General features: G+C 36.9%; 1 protein-coding gene across 2 annotated transcripts in view; it reads left to right on the top strand.

The window, feature by feature from the left end:
• The window catches only part of tbc1d30 (TBC1 domain family, member 30), a 36,248-nt gene that overhangs the window by 5,638 nt on the left and 3,227 nt on the right, over positions 1 to 27,383 (top strand). The window contains exons 2-13 of one of the 2 annotated variants that reach the window (XM_022213128.2): positions 331 to 495; positions 12,158 to 12,219; positions 13,370 to 13,435; positions 14,267 to 14,392; positions 15,898 to 16,083; positions 16,540 to 16,609; positions 17,089 to 17,187; positions 18,471 to 18,639; positions 19,056 to 19,161; positions 19,249 to 19,355; positions 22,590 to 22,729; positions 25,021 to 25,254. In XM_022213128.2, coding sequence (XP_022068820.2) covers positions 331 to 495; positions 12,158 to 12,219; positions 13,370 to 13,435; positions 14,267 to 14,392; positions 15,898 to 16,083; positions 16,540 to 16,609; positions 17,089 to 17,187; positions 18,471 to 18,639; positions 19,056 to 19,161; positions 19,249 to 19,355; positions 22,590 to 22,729; positions 25,021 to 25,254 — 1,530 coding nt within the window. Of the gene's footprint in view, positions 1 to 330; positions 496 to 6,163; positions 6,718 to 12,157; positions 12,220 to 13,369; positions 13,436 to 14,266; positions 14,393 to 15,897; positions 16,084 to 16,539; positions 16,610 to 17,088; positions 17,188 to 18,470; positions 18,640 to 19,055; positions 19,162 to 19,248; positions 19,356 to 22,589; positions 22,730 to 25,020; positions 25,255 to 27,383 lie in introns of those variants that run through there. The other variant, XM_022213131.2, reaches the window with a different exon arrangement.

The raw sequence follows: 27,383 nt of genomic DNA, 5'->3' as shown, positions 1-27,383 counted from the left end.
CTTTAGTCAAAGAGCAAATTTCTTTACAAAAGTATGTTATTAAATGAGACTCATATAATCAGTTGCATATATTTTTGGATTTGTGACACAATATTTATTTTGCCTTTTTTGTACCTTAATTATGATGGTAATGTGCCAATAGGAAAGTCTGACAGGCTTCTGAGCATGTTGATGGGATATTTTTACCTCTAAGGGCTGTGTGTGTTTTCTTTCTTTCAGCTCAAGAGAAAAGCTGACAGTGAACCAAACAACAAGAATAAAGTCGCATGGTAGAAAGTCTGAGACCTGTCTTTGATAACAGGATTATTGTCTGTGTTCTTTGTTTTTCAGCCCCGGAGGAGCTTCGTTCAATCATCCAGGAGGTGAAATATCGCACAGGCCTGCAGTCGGCCAAACTGATCCGGCAGCTGAAGAGACGAGACAGACTTTGCCACAAACTGCAGAAGAACTACGACATCGTCACAGCGTGCCTTCAGGCCGTCTCACAGAAACGACGTAAGACTGCAGAATCTGCAAACACAACACGTATCAGATTCATCACAAATCCGCAAAAGTCCACCCATTAAAGGGTTACAAACTGCCTGTCGGGGTCCCAGTTTTAACTTTAACTGTAAAGCAAAATCCTGTTTAAAAAAACATGAAAATGACAGCAAATATCTTTAAAATTATATTTTTAACTGATTGTGAATACAGTAAGACTGTAAATGTACGGTCACCCATTATGAAAGAACAAGAATGTTTTCTGTGGACATTGGAGGTTTAAGCTGTTTTTAATTTATTGGATTTTACAAAATAGTATCTGTAATCTGCTAAAAAGAAAGAAAGAGGGAAAATCTGTTCTAAGACTGAAATATAATAAATACTGCCCTTAAAAAATAATGCCTTTTGCTGATTTAGATCCAGAAAAAAATCGTGTAATTTACAGTCAAATGAGTAAAATACCAAATTACCTTTTGCAACAGTTTGTGTTAATCAACATAAAATTACTATTAGCATGTAAATTTAACGTTTTTTTTCTTTCTGTGATATTACTTGATCTAATCTATAATTTAAGAAAACCGGGAAAATGGTAAAATAACTGTTGAGGAAATAATTTTCTATTTTTCAGTGTTTACTGTGTGCATTTTTTATTTTAAATACAAACATATAACTGTAAAATAATGTTATAAATAGTGTGATTTTATGACAAACTTTGTAAAAGATAGATTTTTGATGGTTTGGGGTTTTTAGAGGTAAACCAATATGTTTTTTTTTTCATCACTTTATGAGATATTAACTATAATTTAACAAACAGGAAAAATGGTAAAATATCAGTTAAAAAATTGGTTACCATTTTTCAGTCTTTGAATTGCACATTTTTAATTTTTAATACCGGCATGTAACTGTAAAATAATGATATAAATAGTGGGAATTTATGAGACACTTTGCAAAAGATTTAGAGTTTTGACATTTTTTAAATTTTATTTTTATTTTAATGCATTTTTTTCCTGTGATTTTTGCTGGATATCTGTAACTTAACAAAACAGGGGAAATCTGTTAAATCCAAGTCAATTGTTACAAAGAAGAATTTAAAACTGTTAGAAAATAGAACTTTTTTCAGTGTATGTTGTTTTAGGTCCCTGTAAGCAGTGTGATAATGTGGGACTCTTAAACAACACCAAAGGTATTTTGAGGATCCAAATGCTGCCATCGTTCATTTGATCTGCTTCAAACTTAACATTACACTTCTTGGCGCCTCCGATAAAACACCTGCCAAGTTTGAAGTGCATCAGACGTGTTGTTGTCGAAGTAAGAATGGAGCGACACAAGCAGAGATTTCCTTCATTTATAACAAAATGCACCTATTTTGTTTCACCTGACAAGAGTTCTTAGCAAGCTTTATTCATATTTTACAAAGACTTTTGTGTATTTTGTGTACAGTTAAAGTCAAACAAAGCAACATTAGAAAACTATTTCTCATATATTGTGGTGATTCTCCACATTTCTGCTCTTCAAACCGTCACAGCTTCGACACATATTTCTCCTGGGGTGAACACATTTGTAATAAAAGCTCTGTACGTTTTGAAGGCCGCACACAGTAGTTATATCACACGTAGTATGAAAATTACTGTCTCAAATTTGCATAATAGACCAAGGCCCAGAGCTCAAGGCCACTGGGGAAATACTCATTTTCATATTCCAATCTCCTCATTCTTCAATTTTCAAAACTACCCCTCAAACAGTTCAGCTGAATGACCTGTTATGTAAGAGACCTTAATGTAATAACAGGACTGGGCATTTTTGTTTGTCCAGCGTCGAGATTATGGATTAAACATCATCTAAGAATAATATGTGCGTGACATTTAATATCCTGACTCTACTAATCAGAAACCTAGATGGACTTTAGACAAAAAAAGTCCACATGTGAACGGAATTATTTCACTTTTTTCATTTATTTCACTTAATTGTTGATTGTTTTTAACCTCTTTTCTGTCAAGATGCAGCATGTTTGCTCACAAGGTGGTAGAGCTATAAACAGTACGTGGGCTTTCCAGTATTTACATAGTAGTTTATGTGCCATTATTTCCATAAACTGAGCTGCCAGTTACTCAGCAGTGAATAATAACACGGTAATGTGGAGCCAAAACGGTAACTACAGTGATTTTTACAGGATCCATTTAGTCAAAAGCAGCTGCTGCACACCAACAGGTCTCTGCAGCTGAGAGGTGGAAAGATTCAGATGATAGAAAACACATTAGAGTTATTAGTGATGCCACCGGGGGGAAGCATCTGCAGAGACGAGGCCGTTTATCACGAAGCATTGCTGCTGATGGAGCATTACCATCGAGGCCTTTATTTATTTTCATCGCCAAGGCTGTTTGCAGACCACGATTCAGGACGTCGCTCAGACTGGATGTCTTTTCCACTCAGGAAGCTTTTACTGCACCCGAGTCGTCGTGATTTACTTTGCAAACATGTTTTCTGGGATTTGCCGTCCGGTGTTTGGTGGATATGGTGGCGAGGAGAGTTCTGCTACATTTTAGGATTAGATCACAGGTATAAGAAAATATGAAAGATGAGTTCCAGTATTCGTCAAAAAATGGATGACAGTTCCATTCAGATTCATTTATATGGTGCTAAATGTTAACATAATTCATCTCATGGGATGCATAACATTGCATCTCCATTAGTGCCATCAGTGGCAGTATTCTGTTATTTAAACAAATGTCACTTTTATGTTAATTTGCCTCATGGCTTTGTTCAGAAACACCCACCACAGTGATGGAGAGAGCTGCAGAACACATGCAATATTTGTCATTTTTGATAGATTAAACCATAAGACCAAATGATTTATCATGCATAATAATGCAAAAACAAGCAAAAGACTAAACCAATAGTAGCTCATCAAACTGTCTGGATAAGTAGCAGACTAATTTATTTATGATTTCCCAACCACTACTGCATTGTAAATAAAATAAAAGGTGCCTAAAGATAGAGAGAGACCGATTATTGTGCCTGATATTCCGGTATTTGGCATTTTTCCGAGTATCTGTATAGTTATTGATGACTTAAATGCTCTATTTGAGGTCTGATCCAGCCTCCTCTTGTGGTCTCAGAAATTTCTCTCAAGCAGCAAAAACTGAACCAGAAGCACAAACCAGAAAATTAGCTTCTCTCACAGTGGCTAAGCTAAGTGGCTATGCTAATGGATAGCGGCTAAGGCAGCCACAGATTAACCAGGAACAGAGTCTGGAAAACAATAATTAATAAAGCTTTAAGATGTGCACCTTAGTGGGCAATAAAAATGATAAAACTGTGAAATATAAAGAAAACAGAGAAGCTACAGGAGGCAAGCTGATCGATCTCACATGAACAAAGGAGGACGAAGACTAGTTATGAATGACAGGTTCTCTGCTATAACATGCTGCTAAAACATTACATTTAATCTGTATCGGCTCCAAATAAAGACCTTTCTTGGGCACCAGTAATCGGTGGAGGTTTGTCATTTAGAGCTTTGTATGTGAGGAGGAGGTTTTCAGTTGTATTCTGGATTTGATACGGAGCCAATGAGGAGAAGTTAATAGAGTATAAACATGATCCGTGCTATTACTTCCTGTCAGGACCCTCACTGCAGCACTTTAGATCAGCTGGAGGCCTTTCAGAGGAACTCAGAGAGAGATTCAGTGCATTAGAGCGAGCAGCATGACGGCAGCTTTCCTGGAAGTCACTGCTGCTGTAACCTTGTTTCTGTGAACACTTTAGAAAGATGTTTTGAAGCATTACAAAAAAAAGGTGATGTTCTTGATGAGATCTGGTTTGATATCTGAAGGCAACAATTAAAATAGTTTTTGGTTTTCCACAGTTAGTTCACATCCTTCTGCTTTTCTTCTGCGAACTTTGAGCTGAAATGATCAAACAATGCTCAATTAAATGTCCAGTTTTATAGGATTTTGGCTGATCTGTTGGCATAAATGGAAAATACTGTTCCTAGTCATGTTTTCATCCGTGTTTAATCACCTGAAAGTATGATTTACTGTGCTGTGTTGTGCTCTGTGTTCGCGTGAAATGTACAAACCACACTCTGTTTCGATTTTTGGATTTTTTTTAGGAACCACCACAGGTTTTTCAACATGAAGTCAGTTTCTTTCAAATAACCACAAACATTTGTAAAATAATTATATTTTCTGATTGAGAATACAGTAAAAAAAAATGATGTATTTTACAGTCAAACATAAAAGAACAAATTACCATTTGTAAAAAATATGCAATTTTGGTATGGATGTCATTGACAGATATTTTTTTTTAATGGCTAAGTAAAACCAAAAAATTACAATCCATTTCTGTGATTTTATTAGTTATTGTCTGTAGTTTATCAAAGCAGGAATTATCTGTAAAATAGATTATACATTTGTTAACCATTTTTTCAGTTCGTAATATACAGAATTTTGTTTTTCAAATAATGACAATTATCTGTAAATAGTTTTTCTTGCTGATTTTAAGTAAAAATAGTGTAATTTCTAGGCTCGAACATAGTAGAATGAATTGTTGGTAAAAATGTAGATTTTTGACAGTTTTCCACAATTCTTTTCATTTTTTATTTTTAATTGGAGATAAATTATTTCTGTGATTTTATTAGTTATTGTCTGTAATGAATCAAAAAGGGAAAATTTGTAAATTAGGTTATGAGAATTTATTTATTTATTTATTGTTTATTTAATAGGGACCAGTGTATACAATAAACATGTATAACACTATGACATTTATAGCCAGAGCTAATTTTCAATGGTAATTTATTCACCATTTTCGGTTTTATTATAGAGAATTTAGTTTTTCATACAATGACAAATATCTGTAGAAAAAAAGAGATTTCTTCCTGATTTATTTGCAGCAAAAATAGTGTCATTTCTATTGTCAAAGATAACAGACTGAATTATTCTTTGTAAAAAAAAAAATTTAGAAAAAGAAAAATAATAATAAAAAGTATTTTTGACACTTTTTTAGATTTTTTTAATGATGACCAGTAAATTAAAACTTTTTTGCTTGGATTTTACTATTTAGTATTATCTATAATTTAACAAAATAGGAAAAGTCTGTAAAATGTGTTGTAAAAATATGCATAATTTTTACACCTTAATGTACAGAGGTTAGTTTCTCAAATAGCAAAACAATCTTTTAAAAAAATGTTTTCGACTGATTTAATGCCGTAGAAATCATGCATTTTACTGTTAATCGTACAAAATGGCCATTTTTTGTAAAAGTAGAATATAGATTTTTGAGATAAAACTTCACAGTTGTGACTTGTTTCTTTTTTTTTACATTTATTAAAATATTTTGTCTGTCATTTTGCAATCTGTCATTGAACAAAACAAGAAAAATCTGTAAAATGACAGTAAATTGTTCAAGAAATTACACTTTCAAACTGTTAAAAATCATTGCATTTTTACAGTGTTCTAGTCTGACACTCAGACATTAGAGCTGAATGTAGTTCTGTGTTAAAATGTGTAAAAGTCTCCTCAGTCACTCTGTTATATCTAAATGAAATATTTTCTTTATGATTGTTCAGTGGATTTAATAAAACCAGAAATCCTCCCCCCACCGTCCTCCCTCCTCTCCCCCACCATTACCTCATCCTCACCGGCCTCCCCACGTGTCCCTCCGTCCTACCGCATCTCTCCATCCTCGCGCCTCCTCCCGGTGACGCCAAACCGGAGGAGGATGAGGAGGTTCAGCATCAGCAGCACCGACATCCCGACTTCCTCCTCCAGCGACCCGCCGCTATTTTGGACCTTTCTAATAATATTTTACGCAGAGTGCGGACGTCGGAACGAGGCTTCCTCCGCCTCTCCGCTCCACACCGGACAATAACCGGGAGATTTACGCTTTCCCCGGTGTTAACCCAGAAAGAAGACACCGCTGTGGGAGATTTAAACATCACTTTAATCGATTATACATCTTGGAGGAGCGTTTGGAGCCAGCAGCTGCGGCTCTAAACGTCTGGATTCAAGGGAAGAATTTTAAAAGCGGGACCGGAGGATGAAGTGATTGACGCGGGGTGACGGCTCTGATTCTCCGGGATGAGGCAGGAGAGGCTCCCCACCGCCGGCAGGAGGCCGAGGACGGGCTTGAAGCAGCGGCAGCAGGGATCGGGAGGGGTCGGTAACATCATTAGCAACGTCCTGAAGAAACGGAACGGCATCTCCAGGAGCGCCCCGAGGCTGCTGTGCACCTTAGAACCAGGTGACCCGAAGCTCAGGGGCAGATCAAGGAGTCTGATTTAAACAATAGATGTCATTCAACCTTTATTTAAACACTGAACTCCAGAGCCCTCATTTTAATGTACACTGTAAAAAAAAACATAGAAAAAATATAGAAATATCTACATTTTTGTTAACAATTTATTATTGTTTTACAGAATTGTCCTAATTTGTTAAATTACAAATAATAATAATTAGTCTAAAAATGACAAAAAAGTTTTAAAATTTACAGTTAACCTTAATAAAAAGGCTGAAGCTGTAAATATCATTAGAGTTCTGTATTTTTACAAATGATTTTTTTCCTTTTGGAATGTCTGATGGTAAAATGACACCTTTTGTTGTATTTAAATGATCAAAAATATGAATTTGCACAATTTTTATATATTTCAAAGACAAATGTACACTGTGAAAATAAATCTGGCAGCAAGGGTGCCAGAAAAAAGAAATGTAAAACAGTGGAATCCTGTAACATTCAATTCATCTAAAAACTGAAAATATCAGCAAATAATAGCAAATAACTGATTTATTTGACATACAGTATTTTCTCAGTTTTGGTAATTTACAGATACGTAAAATCACTGAAAAATTCCAGATTTTTCCTGTGTTTTTTAAACAGTATTTTTAAACATTTCTTCTCATAGTGTAGAGGACCTAAACTGTATTTTGCACAGAAAAAAATGTCTTCATAATATAATACTAATTTTATTTATATAGCCCTTTTAAAAACAAGACTAAATATTGAGATTTTCAACTGCAAAACCCAGCATGTCGGTAATAATAAACACAGCAGAAATAAGAAAATTATTTAAACCCTTTAAAAGCAAGCCTATAGAAACGGGTTTAAGAAGCGAGCAGCGACCAGAGAAGCTCCACCTGAGGATCTGAGAGTCTGGCTCAGTGTTTCTGCTGTGTAGCATACGGTTAGACGGAGACGAGCTTTAAGAGTGACCCGTAAAATATTAAAATCAGTTCAGAAACGAACAGGGAGACGATGGAGAGAAGCCAACATTTGTTAAAATCCTATAGACCATTCATTCATGAACCAGATTTAAAAATGTCTGTGTTAAAAATCTTTGCCTTGTTGTTCATTTAATCTCAAAAACGCTTCTCTGCGTATCAAAGTCTGCCTTGTAGAAGTCTGAATTTGGGTTTCTGAGATTGTCATTGCCAATTTCAAGCTGGAAATGCTCAGCTGTGGTGTTGGGTGCTTATTTTGCTTGTGATATGTCTTCTAGTGTGTAAAAATCACCATGTGGGCTTTTAACAACGTAAAACAAACCTTGATTTTCCCCTGATGGTCTTTAAACCTGAACTCTAGTTTAACTTAACCTGAGCTTTGGATTTCAAAACGGGTTCAATCAACTCTAAATTAAGTTCACCCTAATTGAAATGTGTGCATGAGGAGATTAATTGCCCTTATCTGAAAGCCTTGGAAAACGAGAAAAAATGAAGGCTCAGTCATCCTCTGTTATCCTGGTTAAGGTAGAAATAGTAATACATGCCATGCCGAATATGAATATATAACCTATTTAAGAAGAGAATAAAAGCAACACTTATTTGGCATTTGTACTGTTACACAATAAAACAAAATAGCTTATTGACATTCATTTTTTTTAAGAATTGCTGTTATTTTACTTATACTTACTTATACTTAATAATCAGTATAAGTATTGAAAAAGTTCAGAATTTATATGTTAAGTATTAAAGAAATATGCCAAGTCACAGCTGAAAACTGATATCTCTTCTGTTATTAGGTCAGTGTGATAAATTATGAGATGCAACCTGAACTCCATGAACATCCTGTGTCGTCTGAACTAGATTCTGAACTCACTGGAGCTTCACAGGATGATTCAATCTGGTGAAAATGAGCTCATCTGACACTTAAAAGCAGCAGATTATTACTGTAATAGGACAGTTTTCTGGAAATGTTTCTAATATGGCAGAATGAAGTATTTCAGCAGCTTGTGTGATGAAGAGCACTGCTGTAAAGACATAAAGGCACTCATGAATCAGCAGGGCTCTTTAAACTGGGAATAAAATAAATATTTTACTAACACATGATGGAAAAATTGCCTCCTGTAATATTATTAGCTTATAAACCCAGTAATTTACCAAATTGTACATAATTATAATGGGTTTTTCATGCTAAGGTGCAGCTGTGTCTCCAGATCTGTACTCTAAGCTTTTTGTTTGTACCTTTTTTACCTTCTTATATTACTTCATGACTGTCTTTTAAAGTGTCTCTTGACCAAACATGCTTAAATGACTTGATTAAAGTTACTTAATTTGGAAAATCCAGTTTTACTTTCAGTACAACCTGGAAAAAATGCATTTATATCCTTTAGTTTCATCATATTTTACACCTAGCTGCTCTTGTTTTAGTAGATTCATTTCATTTAATTAATGTTTTTGCCATTGTCTTTGCTTTCCATGTGAATACTTTTGTTTTTGTACGTCTACATCTTTTATTATCTTGCTCCACTGTAGTGCAACGACTTACTGTAAAATTACAACTAAATGCTAACAGTAGCATGTTGTTTTTATAATCTGATGTTTTTTAAAGAGACATTTATGACATTAACAGCAGGATACAGTAAAACCTGATGTTGTGAATTGTGGAAAAAGCTTTATCATTAACCTCACTTCCTGCTTTTGAAAAAATATAACCAATCCATTAAAAAAATATAACTTCCTTTATAGCATTAGGTGTTTCAGTGTTATATGCATTTTAAAAAGCTGAACAGAATTCTCAATTCTGCATCATAAATATTAAAGGCACATTGCTATTTATGGTACATGTCTGCAGTTTCTACATTTTGAAGGAGGAAAATGTAATTTACAGGTAACTCCTGGAAGTAGAAGTGCTTCAAGGATACTAGACTTTAGATGTTCTTTGCATTTTTACATTTGTGGGTTTATTGTTGACACACAATTCAAAAGGCAGACTCAATTTGCATGAACTTGCATTTTATGTCCCAGATTGTTCTGAAGAATTCCAATAATAATGCTAAAACAGCTATAAAATAATTTCTCAGTATGTTTGTTGTTCATTGCTGGTGATGGAAACGGCTGATCCTAACATGTGATATGCTTCAAATAATGATTTCTCTCTGTTGTGTTTTAGAAAGAACAAACTTGACCGTGTTATTTCTTTTAAATTACTGTAAAAACATGGCCAGATTCCTACTATAGTGTACCATTTTCCCAAAATACAGCTACATACTGTCAAATCTGGTACTTTTTTGAAAGCAAAAAACAAGAATGAGTGTTTACTGCAGGCTGATGTTCAATCATCACTCATCCTCCCTCCAAGACACCAACATAAACGTTTTGTAACATCAGTCTGAGAAATGAAATTTACACTGAGAAATTTCCCTGAAAGATCCACATTCACAAACCCTCACATTTTATAGTAGAATTCAGTATAAATTTAACTGTTTGAAATGAATCACAGCAGTAATTCTGTAAAAATACAGTAAACTAAGAGCTTCCAGTAGTTTACTGTAATTTTACAGAAAGATTTCTTGGCTTTACTCAAAAAGGTGTTTTGGGTAAAACAAATGAATTACAAAAAGGTTCAATGCAACAAAAAAAATCAATGTAAAAATGCATCTTAAAGCGTTTTTCTGTTTCAGTGACGGAGTTATTGCACAGATATTAAACTGTCAAAAATGAAAGCTGTTTAAGGAGGTTATCCCTCAGATTGTGATTTAATTGCCAACCCAGACTTCCTCTCCTCCTTTTCTCTCTGACTGGGTTTATTTCCTCACTTTCCGTGGAGAAGGTGCAGTAATAAGGTTTGTCCTGGTAGCTGTGAGAGATAATCTGAACCGGGAAGTAGGAGGGTTTTCCGCGTTAATCCTCCCCGGAGCTGCGACAGGACACCGGGACAAAAGGGAGGATGGCGCAGGGCAAAGCGACGGAGGACCGAGCAGGTTAAACGCTGTTCTGCTTTCTGTTGGGAATAAATCTGACTTTTTAGAGTTTTATATATCCAGCTGCGGGGTTGTTAAAGAGAAAGTCCGCGGCCCTCCAGAGGCTCCGCTGCGGGGAGCAGAAATGGCCGCAGCCGGAGCTTCAGGCGCGCAGCCGAGACGTGTCGGGACCTCAACGCTTAACTTGAGATCAGGATTTCATTTCCCCCCTCGGAGGGTTTTAGCCCACTGCTCCAAATCTCCTCTGGAGGAGTCCCTGTGGAGGACAAACGCTTTAAAAGATGTCCGAGCAGAGATTGAAACTCGAGCAGATTCAGCACCACGAGGAAGGACAGCTCCAACAAATACCTAAACCACAGCCTTCAATCACGTTTTTGTTCGTAGACAAACATAGAAAGCTGCCACTATCTTATTATAACAGTGCAAATTATATATTTAAGTAATGATTCACTAATGCAGGACCAGGAAGAGCCACACAGTATTGTTTCACCTCTCAGTCTTACTGTTTGCTTATGCACACTGTAAAAAAAAATGGCGTTTTTAAAAACATTTTTTTAGAGCACTTGATTTTATTTTATAGAAACTCCCCGTTTTAAATTACAAATAGAAATTTTTAAAAGCACAGAAAGTTTTGCAAATTTCCATTTTGACTGAAAAAGGGCCATTTTTTGTTTATTTTTATTTTTTTGTAAAAACTGTGACTTGTTTTTTAAATCTTGTTTTACAGATTGTCCATGTTTTGGTACAATAAATTTGTGATTCATTTTAAACAGATTTTTCCAAAATATACTTTATTTCCACCATTAAATCAGCAAAGTTAAATAAATAAATAAATTACTTGTTAAATCAAAAAATATGTAATTATTTTACAGACATTTCCTGTTATTTAAAAGAAAAAAATGATTAATAATATAAAAATGGTAGATCAAATTGATAATTTTTTAAAATGAAATTTTTGTTTACTGATTTTCCTTTTTCATTTAAGTAAAGAAAATATCTAGTAAAATCACACAAAAAATATGAATTCGTAGTATGACTGTAACAAAAAACAAAAAGAGACAAAAGCTGTTCATAATGCTCACATCAAAAATCTGTAATGTGCTCTTTTAAAATGTGTGACTGTATACTTACATCGGTTTACTGTACTTTCACCGACTAAAAATTATATTTTACACGTATTTCCCATAGTACTTCACTATTTTTATTTTTTGTGTTGTTTTGTTTATACCGGTAACCTTGTTGCCAGATTTTTAACTTGGATCTTTTTTTTAAGTTTGTTTCGTTAGCTCACTTTTACCTTCTGTCTTAGAATACAAGATCACTTTTTGTGTCCTTGTCCTTTTCACTAGCTTTGGTGTAGATGTATAATCTTTTGTTCACTGTTTTTGCACATGTTTGAAAACAATTCTACACATTTAAACAAGCAAACAAAAGTCTGGAAGCATCAGATAAAGACTCCACTAACCAACTGTTTCTGTTTGTTTGCAGGAGTTGACACAAGGCTCAAGTTTACGATTGAACCGTCGCTGGGAAAGAACGGATTCCAGCAGGTGAGGAGTTCAAATGCAACCCGGATCCTAACTGTACATCCAACATGTTTAGCTGCTGATATAAAGTTGTGTGTTTAAATGAGTCTGTAAATGTGTTTTAGCATGTAAGCGAGTGTGACAGCGCTGTCTCTTTTTGTCCATGCACATTCTCAGTCATCCAGGTCTTGCTAATCTGAATTGCTTTGGTAGAAGACAGCTAAACTTTTCTTTGGTTCAAGATGTTCCAGCTCTAATTCAAAAAGCTGAGAGCTGTGGGAACATACCCTTTAGAACTTGGATACACTTTTTTATATCTTTATTAAAGCAAGGTGTGAGCAAAAATCTCTAAGACTGTGCCTATAAACATCAAAACCATACATAAATCTGGCCACCATCCCCTTCAAAGCGGTTTTCTTGCGTAGTGACATGAGGGCTCTCTGGAAGCCCTGTTATGTAACCACGGCACCATCTGCAATAAATGATGAATCTCTTCAACTGTGTCACAGCAGCGACCCTTCAACTTTTACAAATTTACTTTGGGGATGAGAAGGAAATCACAGAGAGCCACATCTGGTGAGTTGAGCGGGTTGAGGGTGATGATTGAGTTGCTGTGGCCAAAAACCCCAATGCACAATCATTGCACAGTTACTGGACATGCAGCGATTTTGACCATTAAGATGGCATTGTGCTACAGTTCAGCAAGTTTGTGCCGAATGTTCTCCAATAATCCGACCCTGGGGAGGAATTCTCACTATGCGGCCATGTGATTGCTGAGGAAAAGCTCCTGCTGTTGCTCTTCTTGCCTGGTTTTGGAAGCTGAAGCTATTACACTGTGAGAACTGCTGTTTCTTCTCCTGATGGTAGCCACAAACCCACCTCTGATCACCATAATGATCCTCCACATGAGGGTTGGGTCATCCATCTGCTGACTGTGATGTTTTATTCTCTGCTCCATGACAAAATCGCACAGTGCACTTATAAGCGGTCACAAAAACATCTTTAACATGTGCCCTGATATTGATAATGTAACGTTATCTGATCTCCTGGTTCCTAAAAGTTGCTGCTTGCTGTTGTTGCACCAGTTGTTCTTGTCCAGTTTTCATTTTGTATGTCTGGATGGCATATAGCTTCAGCTTCAGGGTAAATTAAACTGTGGTTTTCTTCCCAACAGTGGTATGATGCCCTCAAAGCTGTGGCCAGGCTTCCTACTGGGATACCAAAGGAGTGGAGGAAGAGGGTATGTAACTTTAAAGATGCCTATATTACTCAAAAAACGAAATTAAGGCAGCATTTAGTCATCATAGTATAACACAGATTGAACTAAAGTTCTGGGATATCAATCTGTCCAGTTAGGAAACTTAACTTATGGTGAATCCCCCTCTGTGGGTTAATAACTCTGTTCTCTGCTGTCCAATCATTGATTTATATTGTGTAATTTATTGAGAACAAAATGACGTAAGAATGAAGTGTTCCCTCACATTTCTTTAGCAGTTGTTATGAATTATTTATCCCAAGTGTTGAGTCTTTTCTGCAGTCAGGAGTGTAAAAAGTAATGTTAGTGTCCCCAGCCTTTGAATGTCTATTCAGGTGACAAATATCTTCCATTTGAAAAATACCTTTGGCAAACAAGACCTTTTAAATTCCTCTAGTCTTATTTGTGTCTGAAGTGATGACCCAGCTGTGCTATTACCAGGTCTTTAGAGAGACAGAATGTTCCAAAAGAACAATACGCAGAGGCACTTTGTCTACAACACTGCATTCATCTCACATCAAGACTTCATCTATTGAGGGGAGAGAGAGAAGAGACGGGGAGTGGAAGCGATTACTTTCATCTTGTCCGAGTTGATGAACAACGAAATCTTGTCTCTTGCGTGAACAAAGTGAGTCACTCTGAACAAGAGGCTTCGTACAGAAGAGCTGCAGGGAAGAGACACAGAGCAGTTTAAATGTTTGTTTAAATCACTCAGTGGGGACACTGAATGAAATCTGCATTTGTGATCTTTCACTGTTTCTCACATTAGCTGCCTTCGTCTTCCAGAAGCTTTATGTGGTTCATGTCTGTGTGCAGGTTTGGCTAACGCTAGCAGACCAGTACCTCCACAGCATCTCCATCGACTGGGAGAAGACTCTTCGTTTCGCCTTTAACGAGCGCAGCAACCCAGACGATGACTCCCTCGGCATCCAGATCGTCAAGGTAACTGGATTGTATTTGTGAGTTGGGGGTTGAGATGAATGTATGTGCACAAGAGTATACGAGCGTTTGTGTGTCCTGAGTCAGCAGCTTGGCGTCCAAGGTTGAAGCCTCAGCATGTGGATGAAAATAAACAGAAGCACAAATGCTTTCTGAAGCCCAGTGCAGAGACTCCGCAGGGTCAAGTTTTTATACAAGAAAATGTATTCGATTACAATTATGTTAGCAGAGAGCGCAATCTGTTTGCTACTGAACCAGGTTTATGATGAAATAATCACTCACACTGATCTTGAATCTGATCAAAGTTTAGCACTTCAGTCACTTCAACAGCCTCCAAATCAGCCACAGAGTCGAACCAATGTGGCTGGAAATCAGTTTCCACGAAATTAACAACAAAAGCCTCCTGATGGCAGGGATTTTTCTGCACAAAGGGATTTTTGGCATCCTGCAGAGAGGTTTTAGGCAGTGCCACAATGAAAAGAATTGATTATTTTCAAAAATAACTTTTTTTTTTTTTTTTGGTCAAAAGGGTTAATTTCCTCTCTAATGTAGACATTTTTGTAAATAGAATGGTCAGAATTAATAGGAAATTGCAAAACTGATGTCAAATATGGTACCACAGATTCACTACCCTCAGTGTACAGAGATCAATCAGACTAGCTGTTGTGTGTAGTCAAATTTTAAAGGCTCTGTCTGAACCCGGAAATACTCTGGAAGGTAGGATTTATTGCAGGAATGTTGTTAGATTGCATTAGATGTATGTAGGTATACCGAATAAATTAGCAAATGAGCTAATAATGAACAGCTAATAGCTAATTTCATCACACGTCTCACGTCTTCATCAGCAAATATTTGACCTGCTAATCAACAAATAAGGATAGATTGACATTAAAGCTTCAAAAAAGCTGCAAAATGGAGCGTGAATGATAAATGTTTTGTCAGAGCATTTTGTTATTTTGAGACCGAAGACTTTGAGAATGTAAAATCCATTTTTTGATCCTATATGGTTCCTAAAGATCGATCCAGCTGACCACTATTTGATGCTGAAGTCCAACAATAGGTAGCGCTTAAAGACGCACAGTGATTTCATTTGACACTCTGAACCTGTTGAGCCTTTTAATTGAAATAATCCTCTCACAACAATCATCTTTTCTCTATGTATGAGCTTATCCAACATATAAAACACAGTCTGGCCTTTGAGAGTGGCTGTGACTGAGCAGAGCAGCGCTCGGTTGAGGATGTTTGCTTATGGCTGTGCGTCAGAGAGCAGGATGACTTCATGGAAACACTGCAGCTCTTTTCTACGTCTCAGTGACTCAGAGATTCAACAAACTAATGACTGCTTCCGTCAACAAGGCAAAGTCCAGTCATCTGCCTCCCTCCTGTTTATCCGCTCGTCTCTGTTTAGCACATCAAATGATTTATCGATGTGTGTGCAATTGATTTATCCAGTTAATGCGCTGACTGGTAATTGGATAATTAACGCTTTGCATCCTTGTCGTCACCAGGATCTGCACAGGACAGGCTGCAGCTCTTATTGTGGCCAGGAGGGCGAGCAGGACCGGGTGGTGCTGAAGAGGGTGCTGCTGGCATACGCCCGCTGGAATAAAGCTGTGGGTTACTGCCAGGGATTCAACGTACTGGCTGCTCTTATTCTGGAGGTTACAGAAGGAAATGAGAGCGATGCACTGAAGGTACATACACGGCATTAAATAGCATGTAAAATATGACTGTTTTCTTAAAATATTTAGTGTATTCTGCAGGAAAAGATGTAGTTTTACATAGTTTTTGGATCTCACAAGCTGCTTAAACTGTCTGATGGTAGTTTTACGAGGTTTTTTTCTGCATAAAGAAAATTTTGGATTCCGTTAAAAAGTTTTACCCTGCCTTAGTGGGAGTAGAAATTTTGGTTTCTATTTCTTCTACCTGTTTTCTTAATTGGGCTCATATCATAATGCACATTTTTGTTGATAAAATGGCCAGAACTAAAGGAAAATGCATAGATTTCTGTCAAACAAATCAGCACAGACTCATTTCCTTTATCGCGTGCTGACTGATTGTGCTTCTTGATAGCCCAAAATGTAATTCTACGCTGATTAAAACGCACTGTAACTAAACTGTCTCATCTTTTTCCACTCTTCTGCATTCAGGTGATGATCTACCTGATTGACAAAGTGCTGCCCGACAGTTATTTTGCCAACAACTTGCGTGCGTTGTCAGGTAAATACAATGACTCACACACGCAGCTTGATGCATTTTGAAACTGAAGACAGCCCCAGAATGAGAGAAACTGATTCGATATTACATATTGGAACAGCTTTAGATTAAAGCTGAACTACAAAAGGCACAATTTTGTACAAAACATCATAGAGACTGTTCCATTTGTAGTAGCATTTGGTGCAGTTCTCTGATCTAGAGATGAAAGGATTAACGGATTTGATTGAACAAGACAAACAATGAAATATGTCAAGTTTTTCTCTGGGAAACTGTAATTTGGCATTTTTGTCGCAGCCAGATCAAATCAGATAACCAGTAATTAACTTAGATGTTTTAATTTGGGATTCATCAGCTAAAGCTGTTAATACATGTGGTAGCTGTGATCTGAAATGTGTCAGACATTTGAACATTTGTACTGTTACCATGACAAATCTACACTCCCTACCAATGTTGTGTTTAATCCTTTTTCCTTCTTTAATCAGTGGACATGGCGGTGTTCAGAGATCTGCTGCGTCTAAAGCTGCCCAGACTGTCCCAGCACCTCCACCACCTTCAGAAAGCAGCAAACCGAGAAGCTGGAGGTACGCTTCTGTTTGAGTGCATGTGTGTCGGTGTTTTCCAAAAGGTGTCTCGTATAAATGTTGTTTTTTTTACCTGCTTTTAACGCTGAGGTTATATGAGCACATAGCACATTTTACACATTTGAAACATTGCTGCTTTGTCAGTCTGTTAAAGTGAGTTATAGGGGAATTTTATGTCAGTATTACTCACTGATAAAATAACACAAGAGAAGATAAAACTGTATTGATCCAGAAGGATGGTCTTGTGCCAGATATTGGACAGAAAAAACAAACGGACATAAATGAAGTGCTCAGTAGAAAAGCAATAAGATGGAAGATAAAACATTACCAAGTAACCTAAAGTGGGCTAAGTAAACTGAAATAAGAAACAGAAGTAAAAGAATAGAAAAGTAATGCTGCCATTGATGCCAAGTAATCAGTAATATCACACACGATGATGAAAAATGCGTGTGAAATTAGAATATTGCTCATGAAATCCAAAATACTGCACATGACACTGAAAACGAATACACAGTGGGGCTTTGTTAGATCCAGATTAATCCTCTCACAATGCTGGAGGATAATTTATAACTATTGCAGTTATTGATGTTGTTCCACATGCATAAATGTGCAAAACTCTCTCTTTGGAGACACTCATATGGATCCCGCTGCTGTCTGATGCTGCAAGTATTTAATAAACTCCACGGACAGACTCCTACAAACTAAAATTGTTGCTTCCAGCTTTAACCTGGATTACACTCATTACTGAAGAGTCTCAATAATCTGACCTGCTGCAGGAAAGTTTTATTTTTTATGGAGATTTCAGTTTGAAATAAAATTGTAGAGCAAAATGAGCGATAAATGTGTTTATCTAGCTCGCATTTTTGCACCAAAATGGTGCTGAAATATGGGAAAAGCCTTTCCCTAAATCACTTGACACAACTCGGAGTATATCAGTTGTGTACAAACAGGCAATTCAGGCTTCTACAGTGTTGTTAGTAATACAGAAATGTGACAATATGGTACGGTATGATAGGACTGCTGTTCTGACTTTTAGAGAAACGTAACCAGATTGTTCATTTAGACGCAAAGTCAAAATGTTTTGTTCAGAGTAGATAAAGAAAAATAGCAAAGAGTGCATGTTTGAAAGGGGCTCATGCCTAAAAATATAGTATCTGTAAGTCATTTCAATTATAAATGCATATAGGAAAATAAGTTGTTTATGTCTCTATGAGTTACTGTTTTCATCTTGGAGTGTATTGTTAGCCACTTGCCTAATATGTGTGTGTTTTTCTGTCTTCCAGGCAGCTATGAGCCTCCGCTGACCAACGTTTTCACTATGCAGTGGTTTCTAACTATGTTCGCTACCTGCTTGCCGGCTCCCACTGTGCTCAAGATCTGGGACTCGGTTTTCTTCGAGGGATCAGAGGTGCTGTTTCGGGTCGCCCTCGCCATCTGGGAGAGACTGGGGGAGTAAGTGGAGCGCTTGACTAAACTCCAGACGGTGGTGTAGATTTTGAGAAATGATCCCAATGTTTGTATGAGTCAGTGCGCCAATTTCCGGCACTTTGTTTTGTCGTCGTTTTCAGACTGTTTGCTGTTAAATCTGTGCTTGTGGAGGTGAAAAATCCCCCAATCATGAACACTAATAGCACCTCTGCTGCTTCTGCTAATAATAATCTTTGAACATGATGGGATATTTTCTGAAAATGCTTGTAATAGGAGGATAAAACATAGGCCCATTGATCGATTTTGCCATTAAAGAAACAGCTATAATCATGTTTTTATGTGCTATCTGGGTCTCAACTGAGCCAAATAACCATCATAGATAAGTCCTCTTCCATTTGTCCTTTAATCACAGTCTGTTTCTTTTATTCATGTCTGTCCAGGAGGATTGAATACTGTCAGACAGCTGATGAGTTTTACAGCACCATGGGATGCCTCACTCAGGAGATGCTGGAGGACAACCTCATCGATCCTGCTGAACTCATGCAGGTAACAGACAACCGGCACACATTTAGACCTAGTCTGTAAATGTTGCGAAAAAGCTTTTCTTAAATCTCCGTCTTCTCTGTCTTTCAGGAGGTGTACTGCATGGCGGTGTTTCCCTTCCCTCAGCTGGCCGAGCTGAGAGAGAAATACACCTACAACATCACTCCATTCCCTACCTCAGTGAAATCCAACGGAAGGTTTGTTCTGTTCTATACTTAGAAATTCAACAGTGTTGTGTAAAACACTCCACATTTTGAGATGCGACGTTGTGGTGGACTTTGATTATCATTTCCACATTTAGCATGCATTGCTAAATATGATGTTTTTGATAAATAGTAGGTGACATTAACAGAAATGTGTTTGTTACCAACATATGTTTAATGTGGAAGAAAACGCACTCCTTTTTTGTTCGCTAAACCATCTGAAAACTAATCAGTTTCTTGGTGAATTCTTACTATGCTCCTGTTGCGTTTTTACTCACTGAGAGTTCATTTTTCACTGCAGTATAAAGTCTTGCACCTCTATGGAAACCGAATAGCCATGGCTAGAAGAGAACCTGAAAATGTCTTCTGTACAGTGTGATTTTATTAAAAAATATAAGGTTAAATTGCTTTTATTACAAAATAGAACTGCAAAAACTGAGCAAACCTTTTTCCATTGTCTGCCAGCATTATCAATGCTGCAAAAATGGGAGCTCCACAGGCTCTAGAGAGGCTATTTGATCACTCCTATTCAATATTTAACAGCTTCTACAAGCTTTTCATTCACTACTCTGCAGATCAACCTTAGACAGACTTTTCACCATGCTGTATGTATCGTCCAACAACATGCTCTTCTGTGTACCGTTTTTTGAGCCGTGCTGCATTTATTTTATTAATCAAGTATGCTTCATTGTCTGAAAACTCTAAGAACTTTTGTCACCTGACAGCTGATCACGATCATATCACTAATGGCTTTTTGGTTGTGTTGAGGAGTGCAGAATTTTTAGTTTTTCGCAGGATCTGTTTAGTGCAAATACTTTATTTCTTGGCTAATTTTTTGAATGACACGGAGAATCATTCTGATGAAATATCATGATGTCAAGCTTAGATTTGGACTTTTTAAAAAAAAATCTGACAGAACAGCACATCATTGATCATTTATTCAAGGACCTTTTGAAAAATTGAAAATCCAATAATATTTTCTGTTATCACATTTTCTGTCTCTGACAAATGTTCTAATTTTGGCATTTTATAAAAGATTACAAGCCTTCGTAACCTGTTGGCATGTTTTGGAGTTCAGACGGTTAAAGTGGCAACAGACAGCCCTTAAACTTTACCTACCCAACGTTTCTAAGTCGTATTACTGCTGGTCATTTGTTGTTTAAGACTGGATTGCTTTCTGTTTTCTCAACTACAAGCAACACAGGACACAAATGATCAATACCACTTAGGAAATAAGACTGAGGAAAGAAGCTATTGATTACCTTTCTGGCTGTTACCCAGTAGGCAATAAAAGGCTTGGTGCTATTGACTTTGTTAGCACAGTGATCACAATATATCCCCCTTTGTTAACCCACCATCCCATCTCTCCATCATGTGGTAGCAGAGAGTGCAGGAGCAGACAGGTTGTTTGGATGAATATGATCCTTTAACTGAATGAGCAAGTTAAATCTATAACCCCCGACTATGGATCTGAAATAACAGTAGTCACTGTGCAGAGTATCTGATAAATCCATGCTGCTTTAAGGATTTTAGATGGTGGCCCCACATGTACTGTATTATGGGAAACATCAGAAAACCTTTAAGGCGTATGTGCTCTTTACTTTGATGGTTAGGTAGAGAATTGTAGTGAGAGAAGGAAGATAAATGGATAAAATATAATCATAGAAGCAGAAATGAAACAGTTATAGTTAAGGTGTCCATTGGGAGGTGTATGAAGGGATACTGTAAGAATCCTAATTTAAAATACATACTCAGATCACAGTTTTGTGACAAAAGCAAAGTAATGCACCTGCCTGTAGTAGGAATTAGGCAGGTTCTAGTGATCTGGTAGAAATAATGCCAGCTGAATGTTAGTTTCAAACCCTTTCATGTCCTGGAGCTTCACTCGTCACTTTTTGTCATCTTTACCTCCTCCAACAATGGGTCTCTTTTCTGTTGCCTGGTTGAGTTTCCAGTTATTCTGGTTATTTTTTTTTACTGTAAATTGAACCTTTATTTCCTGGTAGATGTCCGACCTGTTGGCAGACAGAGCTGCGTAGTAAAACTGAGACTGTCTGAACACTTATGGTGTCATTATTCTATCACAGTTCCATGTGCAATCAACATTTAGTTAAAATAAAAACACATTATTTCCACTTTAAAACAAGAAAATCCAAAAGGTTTTTGTAAATGGGATTTTTAGAACAATTTCTGCTTTCTGATCTGATTTTTTTTCTATCATAAAATGTGGATATTTACGATATTTGTGAATTTTAGCTTCACATATCAAATACTTTCGAAGATAATTAAAAACGAAAAGAGCTACCAACCCACTTTCAGTATTTTTCTGTTTTTGTTTTTGCACATTAAAATTTAAAGCTATCAGGAACTATGAAGGATAAAAACCACAACTTTTCACTGTTATTTCTCGTCATAATTCCCTAAGAAATAATGCAACACTCCATGAAAAATCTCCTCCAAACCAAGATTGATGTCTGCAAAATGGGGTCCAAAAAGTTAAAATATGTCCAATATATGTTCTTAACTACCCTTTAAGAACCATTTTGAAACTCCAGAACCATGTTCTACTGAGATTAGACTATTTAACAACAGTTTTGTTTTCGTGCCACAACTTGTCATACTTGCTCAGTTATGAAATTCAACAAAAATAGCTTTCTTTTCAGATTAAAAGCATCATACATGTTTCGACATGCAGCTACACGTAGTTCAGAAAATGTCACTGTATGATCATTTTTTTAGTTTTTCATAGTTCAACTCACCCGTAATCAGACGCTGTTTGATGTATTTGTCCATTATTGCAGATGCCAAATCAATTACATAAGCAGGAATAGCAGTGAAAATATCTGGGCTTTATCTTTAATTGTTTTAAGATGTTGTTATTCAAAAAGAATCAAATTTCAATGCACAAAGAATGTGCTATAAGTGGATCAATGGAAAATTTCTATATGTTTTATCTCAGAAAACACTTGATATATTAATCTAAAAATTCCCCTACACAATTTGAATTTTCTATAGTTTATGCTTAAAAGTTTAAAGCAAATTAGGCTGCTGATGATTTGAGATGAAATAACCAACAAGAGTCCAGAATGTAGTTTGAAGCACCTGTTTGACAAACATTACGTCTAACTGCTCATTTAACAACGTGCATATTCACTGGAAAAGTTAATTTTTAAGTGGTGATAATGGGAGCAAGTGATAATAATAGTAGTGGTGATGATCTTCTTCCAGTGGTGGTCTGGGCAGCTGGGACAGCGATGACGACGCCGACATGGATGACGAAGATTCGGTGGTGACGGCGCTCGGCTGTCTGGGGCCCCTGGGTGGCCTGCTGGCCCCGGAGCTGCAGAGATACCAAAAGCATCTGAAAGGTCGGCTCAGACACATAAAACAGCCCACACGGCTGAAAAAGAGAGAGTACAGTCGGGCGCCAAGCGTCTCTAGACTCACTTCTGCCCCAGATCCTCATGATCTGCCCCCGATTTGACTCCAAGTACAGTCTCTGATCTGTTTCCTCCAGACAAATCCCCGCTTCCTCGTCCTTCAGCGACTAACACGAAAACAGCCCGAGGGATTTAGTGGAAAAACATTGGCTAAGATCTGAAGCAGCACTTGTCACACTGTGGAGAGATTTAAAGAGGGCTTCAGATCTGTGCACTTTCATTTAACCTAAGAAGATCCAGCCGACTTGACCCGCTTCAAAGGGGGAAACGTCGCTCGTTATTTTGGAGAAGCAAAAGAACGTCAACAAATCACGAACGCAGTCAGTTTGTGGAGATGCAGTCAACAAAGCAGAGCAGCAGGCCTCCAAAAAGTGTTCTATGGTGCACAAAAGCAGGAAGAGCTGCTGAAAAGGTGATGGAAAAAAATGCTTTCATCACTCAGGGAAGCTAGAATTCACTCAAGTAAAAAACTCAACAAAACACACTTTACCTTGTTTTCTGCTTTGATCTGAAAGCATCGTAAAGCAGGAAAGTGTGACTCAGTCTGTTGATTCAAAGGCTTTGAAAATAGACTCTAAACGTCCACAGTTATGAGCAGAATACGGTACATCGTAGAGTTACATTCTGTGTAAGTAAACAACACAGAATCCACAGATTTTGTTGTTCAAGAGGCTTTTTTCTCGCTGCTGCTTAGTTTAATGTCTCGCGTGGTCAGCTGATTTTGATTAAAGTCGAACTCGGGGAGCAAATAAGAAAGAAAAGGAGCTTAAAAAGCTTAAAAAAGGCACATTGGATTATGTCTGATTTGTGTATTTTGCTTCTGCGTTTTGAACCGGAGCATTTGACTGAAATCACTTGAATCTCTCAGTTTCAGTTTTTCCGTTCAGTTGGCACGAAAGCAATCATGCTGTCAAAAAACCTGCAAGAAATCAGTCTTTTTATTTAAACTGCACTCAAAAAAGCATTAATTCAGAAAGCGGCTCAGCATTAGATTGATATTCAGCATTTTTTTTCAATTATCAGTGTCGCTATTTTCAAACAATTCCGGATAAAATACTTTAACCCTCCGGATGCTTTTGCTTTCTGTCACATTTTCACTCACAGTCGGCTCATTTTTCACCGTCCTCAAGTCTTCCATGAAAATTTCAGTGCAGTATGACACGGTTAGAATGACATAAATCACAAAAAAGAAAAAAGAAAGACAAATGTTGAATTTCTCTGATTATTTTTCTGACAAAAATTGAATAAAAATTTAAATAACATGCACAGCCTTTTCACGAGGTTTTATCAATGCTGGGAAAAAATGGCTGCTCTACATAACATAGATATTTTACTATTAATATCTTTAGTTTGTTTCCATATACAGCCTGCAGTTCAGCCAAAAAGTCCCAGAATTTCTGTTATGTGACCGTTGATTGCAGTGGAGTCATTGATGTCTTCACAATTACACAAAGGACAGTAGAATTTTTGGTATTTTACCGAATCTGTGAATCTCTTTTCAACAATTTTTAGAAATTTTATTTAAATTAGACATAAGACGAAATGATTTGGATTAAATATCACAACTTTTAAGCTTAGGTTTTGATTATTTTCCCAGTCAAAAATCAAACTATTCTCTCTGTTTTTGAAATTTCTGGCTCTGATGTGATTTTGGTGATTATATATATATATATATATAAAAAAAAAAGTACATTTATTTTTTGTTAAAATATGCCTTTCAAACACACTGGCGACTTTAAAATATGCTCCCAGTACTTCTTTACCAGCCAATCTACTCTGACGGATAAATGTGGAAAAGCTAGGCACTGAAAGCAAGAAAATCTATGTTGGTTTTTGTGTTTCCTCACATTTTTATTTTTTTTACTGCAAATCAGTTACAAGAATAGGCTGCTGGTCTTTTTGATAACTAATCATCAGTATCAGCCAAAAAACAAAAAAAAACATATCGGTGTGTCGATTGTATTGCTTAATATTCAGAATTTATCTTATCCGTGTGCTGCGTGTGTCCAGGTTATTTACCGTCACAATCTTAATCCACACAGTCATGAAATAAATCAAACCATGCTTGTTCAGCTTCATTACTTATCATAGCTCTAGGTCACATTGTCGTAACTACCTTTCCTTTGCTCTGGTTCCACTTTTGAAGACATTCCAGATTGTCGGGATAGAAATAATCGTCTAATCCTTCCCTGACCTGTGTGCTGTTTTCTTGCCTCCAGACCAGCGAGCCGAGCAGGGGAACATCGCAGAGATGAGCCCAGGAGCAGTGGGAGCTGGAGGGGCTGGAGGAGGAGGAGGAGGAGGAGCTGGAGGAGCGAGAGCCGAGCATCAGGCTGCCATCAACAGCATGATGATGGAGAGGATGAGCACCGACATCTACGCCCTGAAGAAGCAGTACGCCCGGATCAAGAGGCGGCAGCAGCAGCAGGCTATGCAACTCTACATACGCACAGGTGAGCAGGAAAAGAGCAGCAGTGATAGTAGCTTAAAGGTCATTTTTTTAATCCACCAGTGAATGCATATAGGTAGAGAGAGACTTAAATGTTATCAAAAGACACACTTTTAAGATGATTTATTGCTTACAAATGTATAAAATTTACATTTTACAACAAAATATATGATATAATTTAGAGATTCTGTCATTTTATAATGTATTTCATTGACATTTCTGGCTGATTTTTGCTCATTTTGCTCACTGTGGAGTCATTTTGCACCTCTATGGAAACAGAACAACCATGACTAGAAGTACAGAGAACTCAGAAATGTCTTTTTTTTAATGGTATAACAAAATCATAATACCATAAACAATTAAACAAAGAAAGTTGAAATAACTTGGAACCAACATGTACAGTGCCTAATGGTGTTGCTAGTACTGGACTAGACCATTTATGTTTTCTTCTCTTTCCATACGTGTGCTCTATAAACACAGCCTGCATTCCAAGTGAATAGTCCCTGTTTTTTCATCACATTACTATTCGTCCCAGCTGACTCGCTAATGGCTTCACTGTTGTCCCGAGGATCACAGAATTGTTAGTTTTTCACAGAACCTAGTGAGCAGAAATGTTATTTTTTGGTGAATTTTTAAATAAGACATGCAGGACAAAGTGATTTTCATTCAAATAAACTTAGATTTTCCCAACAAAACGGCATGTCACAGATGAGTAATTCAAGAACTGTCAGAATTGATTATCCAACTCAATTTCCCTCTGTTTTTACACTTTTTTTTAGCTCAGATAAATGGTGTTATTTTGCATATTCTTTACAGATAACATCCCTTTCAAACCTCCTAGTTGGTTCTGGGGGTCACGTTGATAGACCCCAGTAATAGAGAAGATTTAAAAGTTCTCTGCCTTTGTTTATTTATGAATTCCCACATGTTTGCAAGTGTCATATAATGGCCGCAGAAAAGGGCTTAAACTTTAAACTTTGAATCATTAGCAAAGCAAAAACTAATGAGCTGGTACACATGGAAAAAAAATGAAGACGTGTGGACAGAGACGGGCTCAGCGCAAATCCGGATGTTTGATGATGCTGTGCGACTCGTAGGACCTGAAACTGAAGTGGCCACGAGTCCAGGGGTTCCTCAGGAGGGTTTCAACAAACACAGCGACCGTTCTGACCACAGCACCGACGGTACTGGTGTCAAACCTGCATCTGAAACTGGGACTTCTGGGGCTTATTTGATGATTTTTATGGATTTATTGGTGATGGATTTGAAGTAATTGAATGGCTTTAAACTACTGGTCATGTTGAGTTTGGTCCCACAGCAGATTTCCAAATGAACTTTTGCAATTTTACGCTAAATGAAGAAAATAACTGCGCTAATTCAAACACATGGCTTCAAAGTTTTTCTGTTGAGATTAAATGCTTGTTTGAACCAGTTTTCCCAAGAAAACGCTGGAAATCTGCTCAGAGAACTCCTCAAAAATCTAAAATACTGCATTCTTTATGGGTTATTCAACTATAAAAAGTGATATAAAGCGCAAAATCTGGCTTCATAACTTGCTCTCAAAATGCTAAATATGTCTGATTCATTTTGTGAAGCAGGAGAAGAGTCCATGTTTAGAAGCATTTTGAGAGTATTTTTGAAACTGGTGCCACACTTTGCATTAATCTGATTAATTTTTCATTAAACAGCGGTGTGTTTGGTGAAGGGAATTCTGCAGCCGGAGCAGCCGGTGGTGGGTTTATTCTGGTTGCGGGTGGAAATTGCATAATTAAACCCAATAAACCAGCTGTAATTTATTCTAAATATTTATTTGGAGACACCTGTCATGACTGCAGATGCATAAATCACTGTTTTTATAACTAAAGCATTGATCAAAATTGCATAAAAATTTAGCTGTGTTAAAATGTTAACTATTATATATAGTCATCCAATTTTACAGCATTTTGCAATTAGAAGTGTGACAATTTTGCTTTTAATGCATCTATAATTTGGGAGAGTATTAGTATACGTTTCATTTAACCAAATAATACATTTGTGCAGTGACAGGTGTTTCCAATTATATTTGATTTTTGCAAATGATTCCTGTTTTTTCAGCTGCATGTTGGAGTTTTTCTCAGATTCGGGCCAACTGCT

This window comes from Acanthochromis polyacanthus, chromosome 1 (assembly GCF_021347895.1).
Source record: "Acanthochromis polyacanthus isolate Apoly-LR-REF ecotype Palm Island chromosome 1, KAUST_Apoly_ChrSc, whole genome shotgun sequence".
NCBI classification, from domain to species: Eukaryota; Metazoa; Chordata; class Actinopteri; family Pomacentridae; genus Acanthochromis; species Acanthochromis polyacanthus.
Note: the sequence above shows the minus strand (reverse complement) of the source record. Positions and strands in the feature narration are given on the sequence as shown.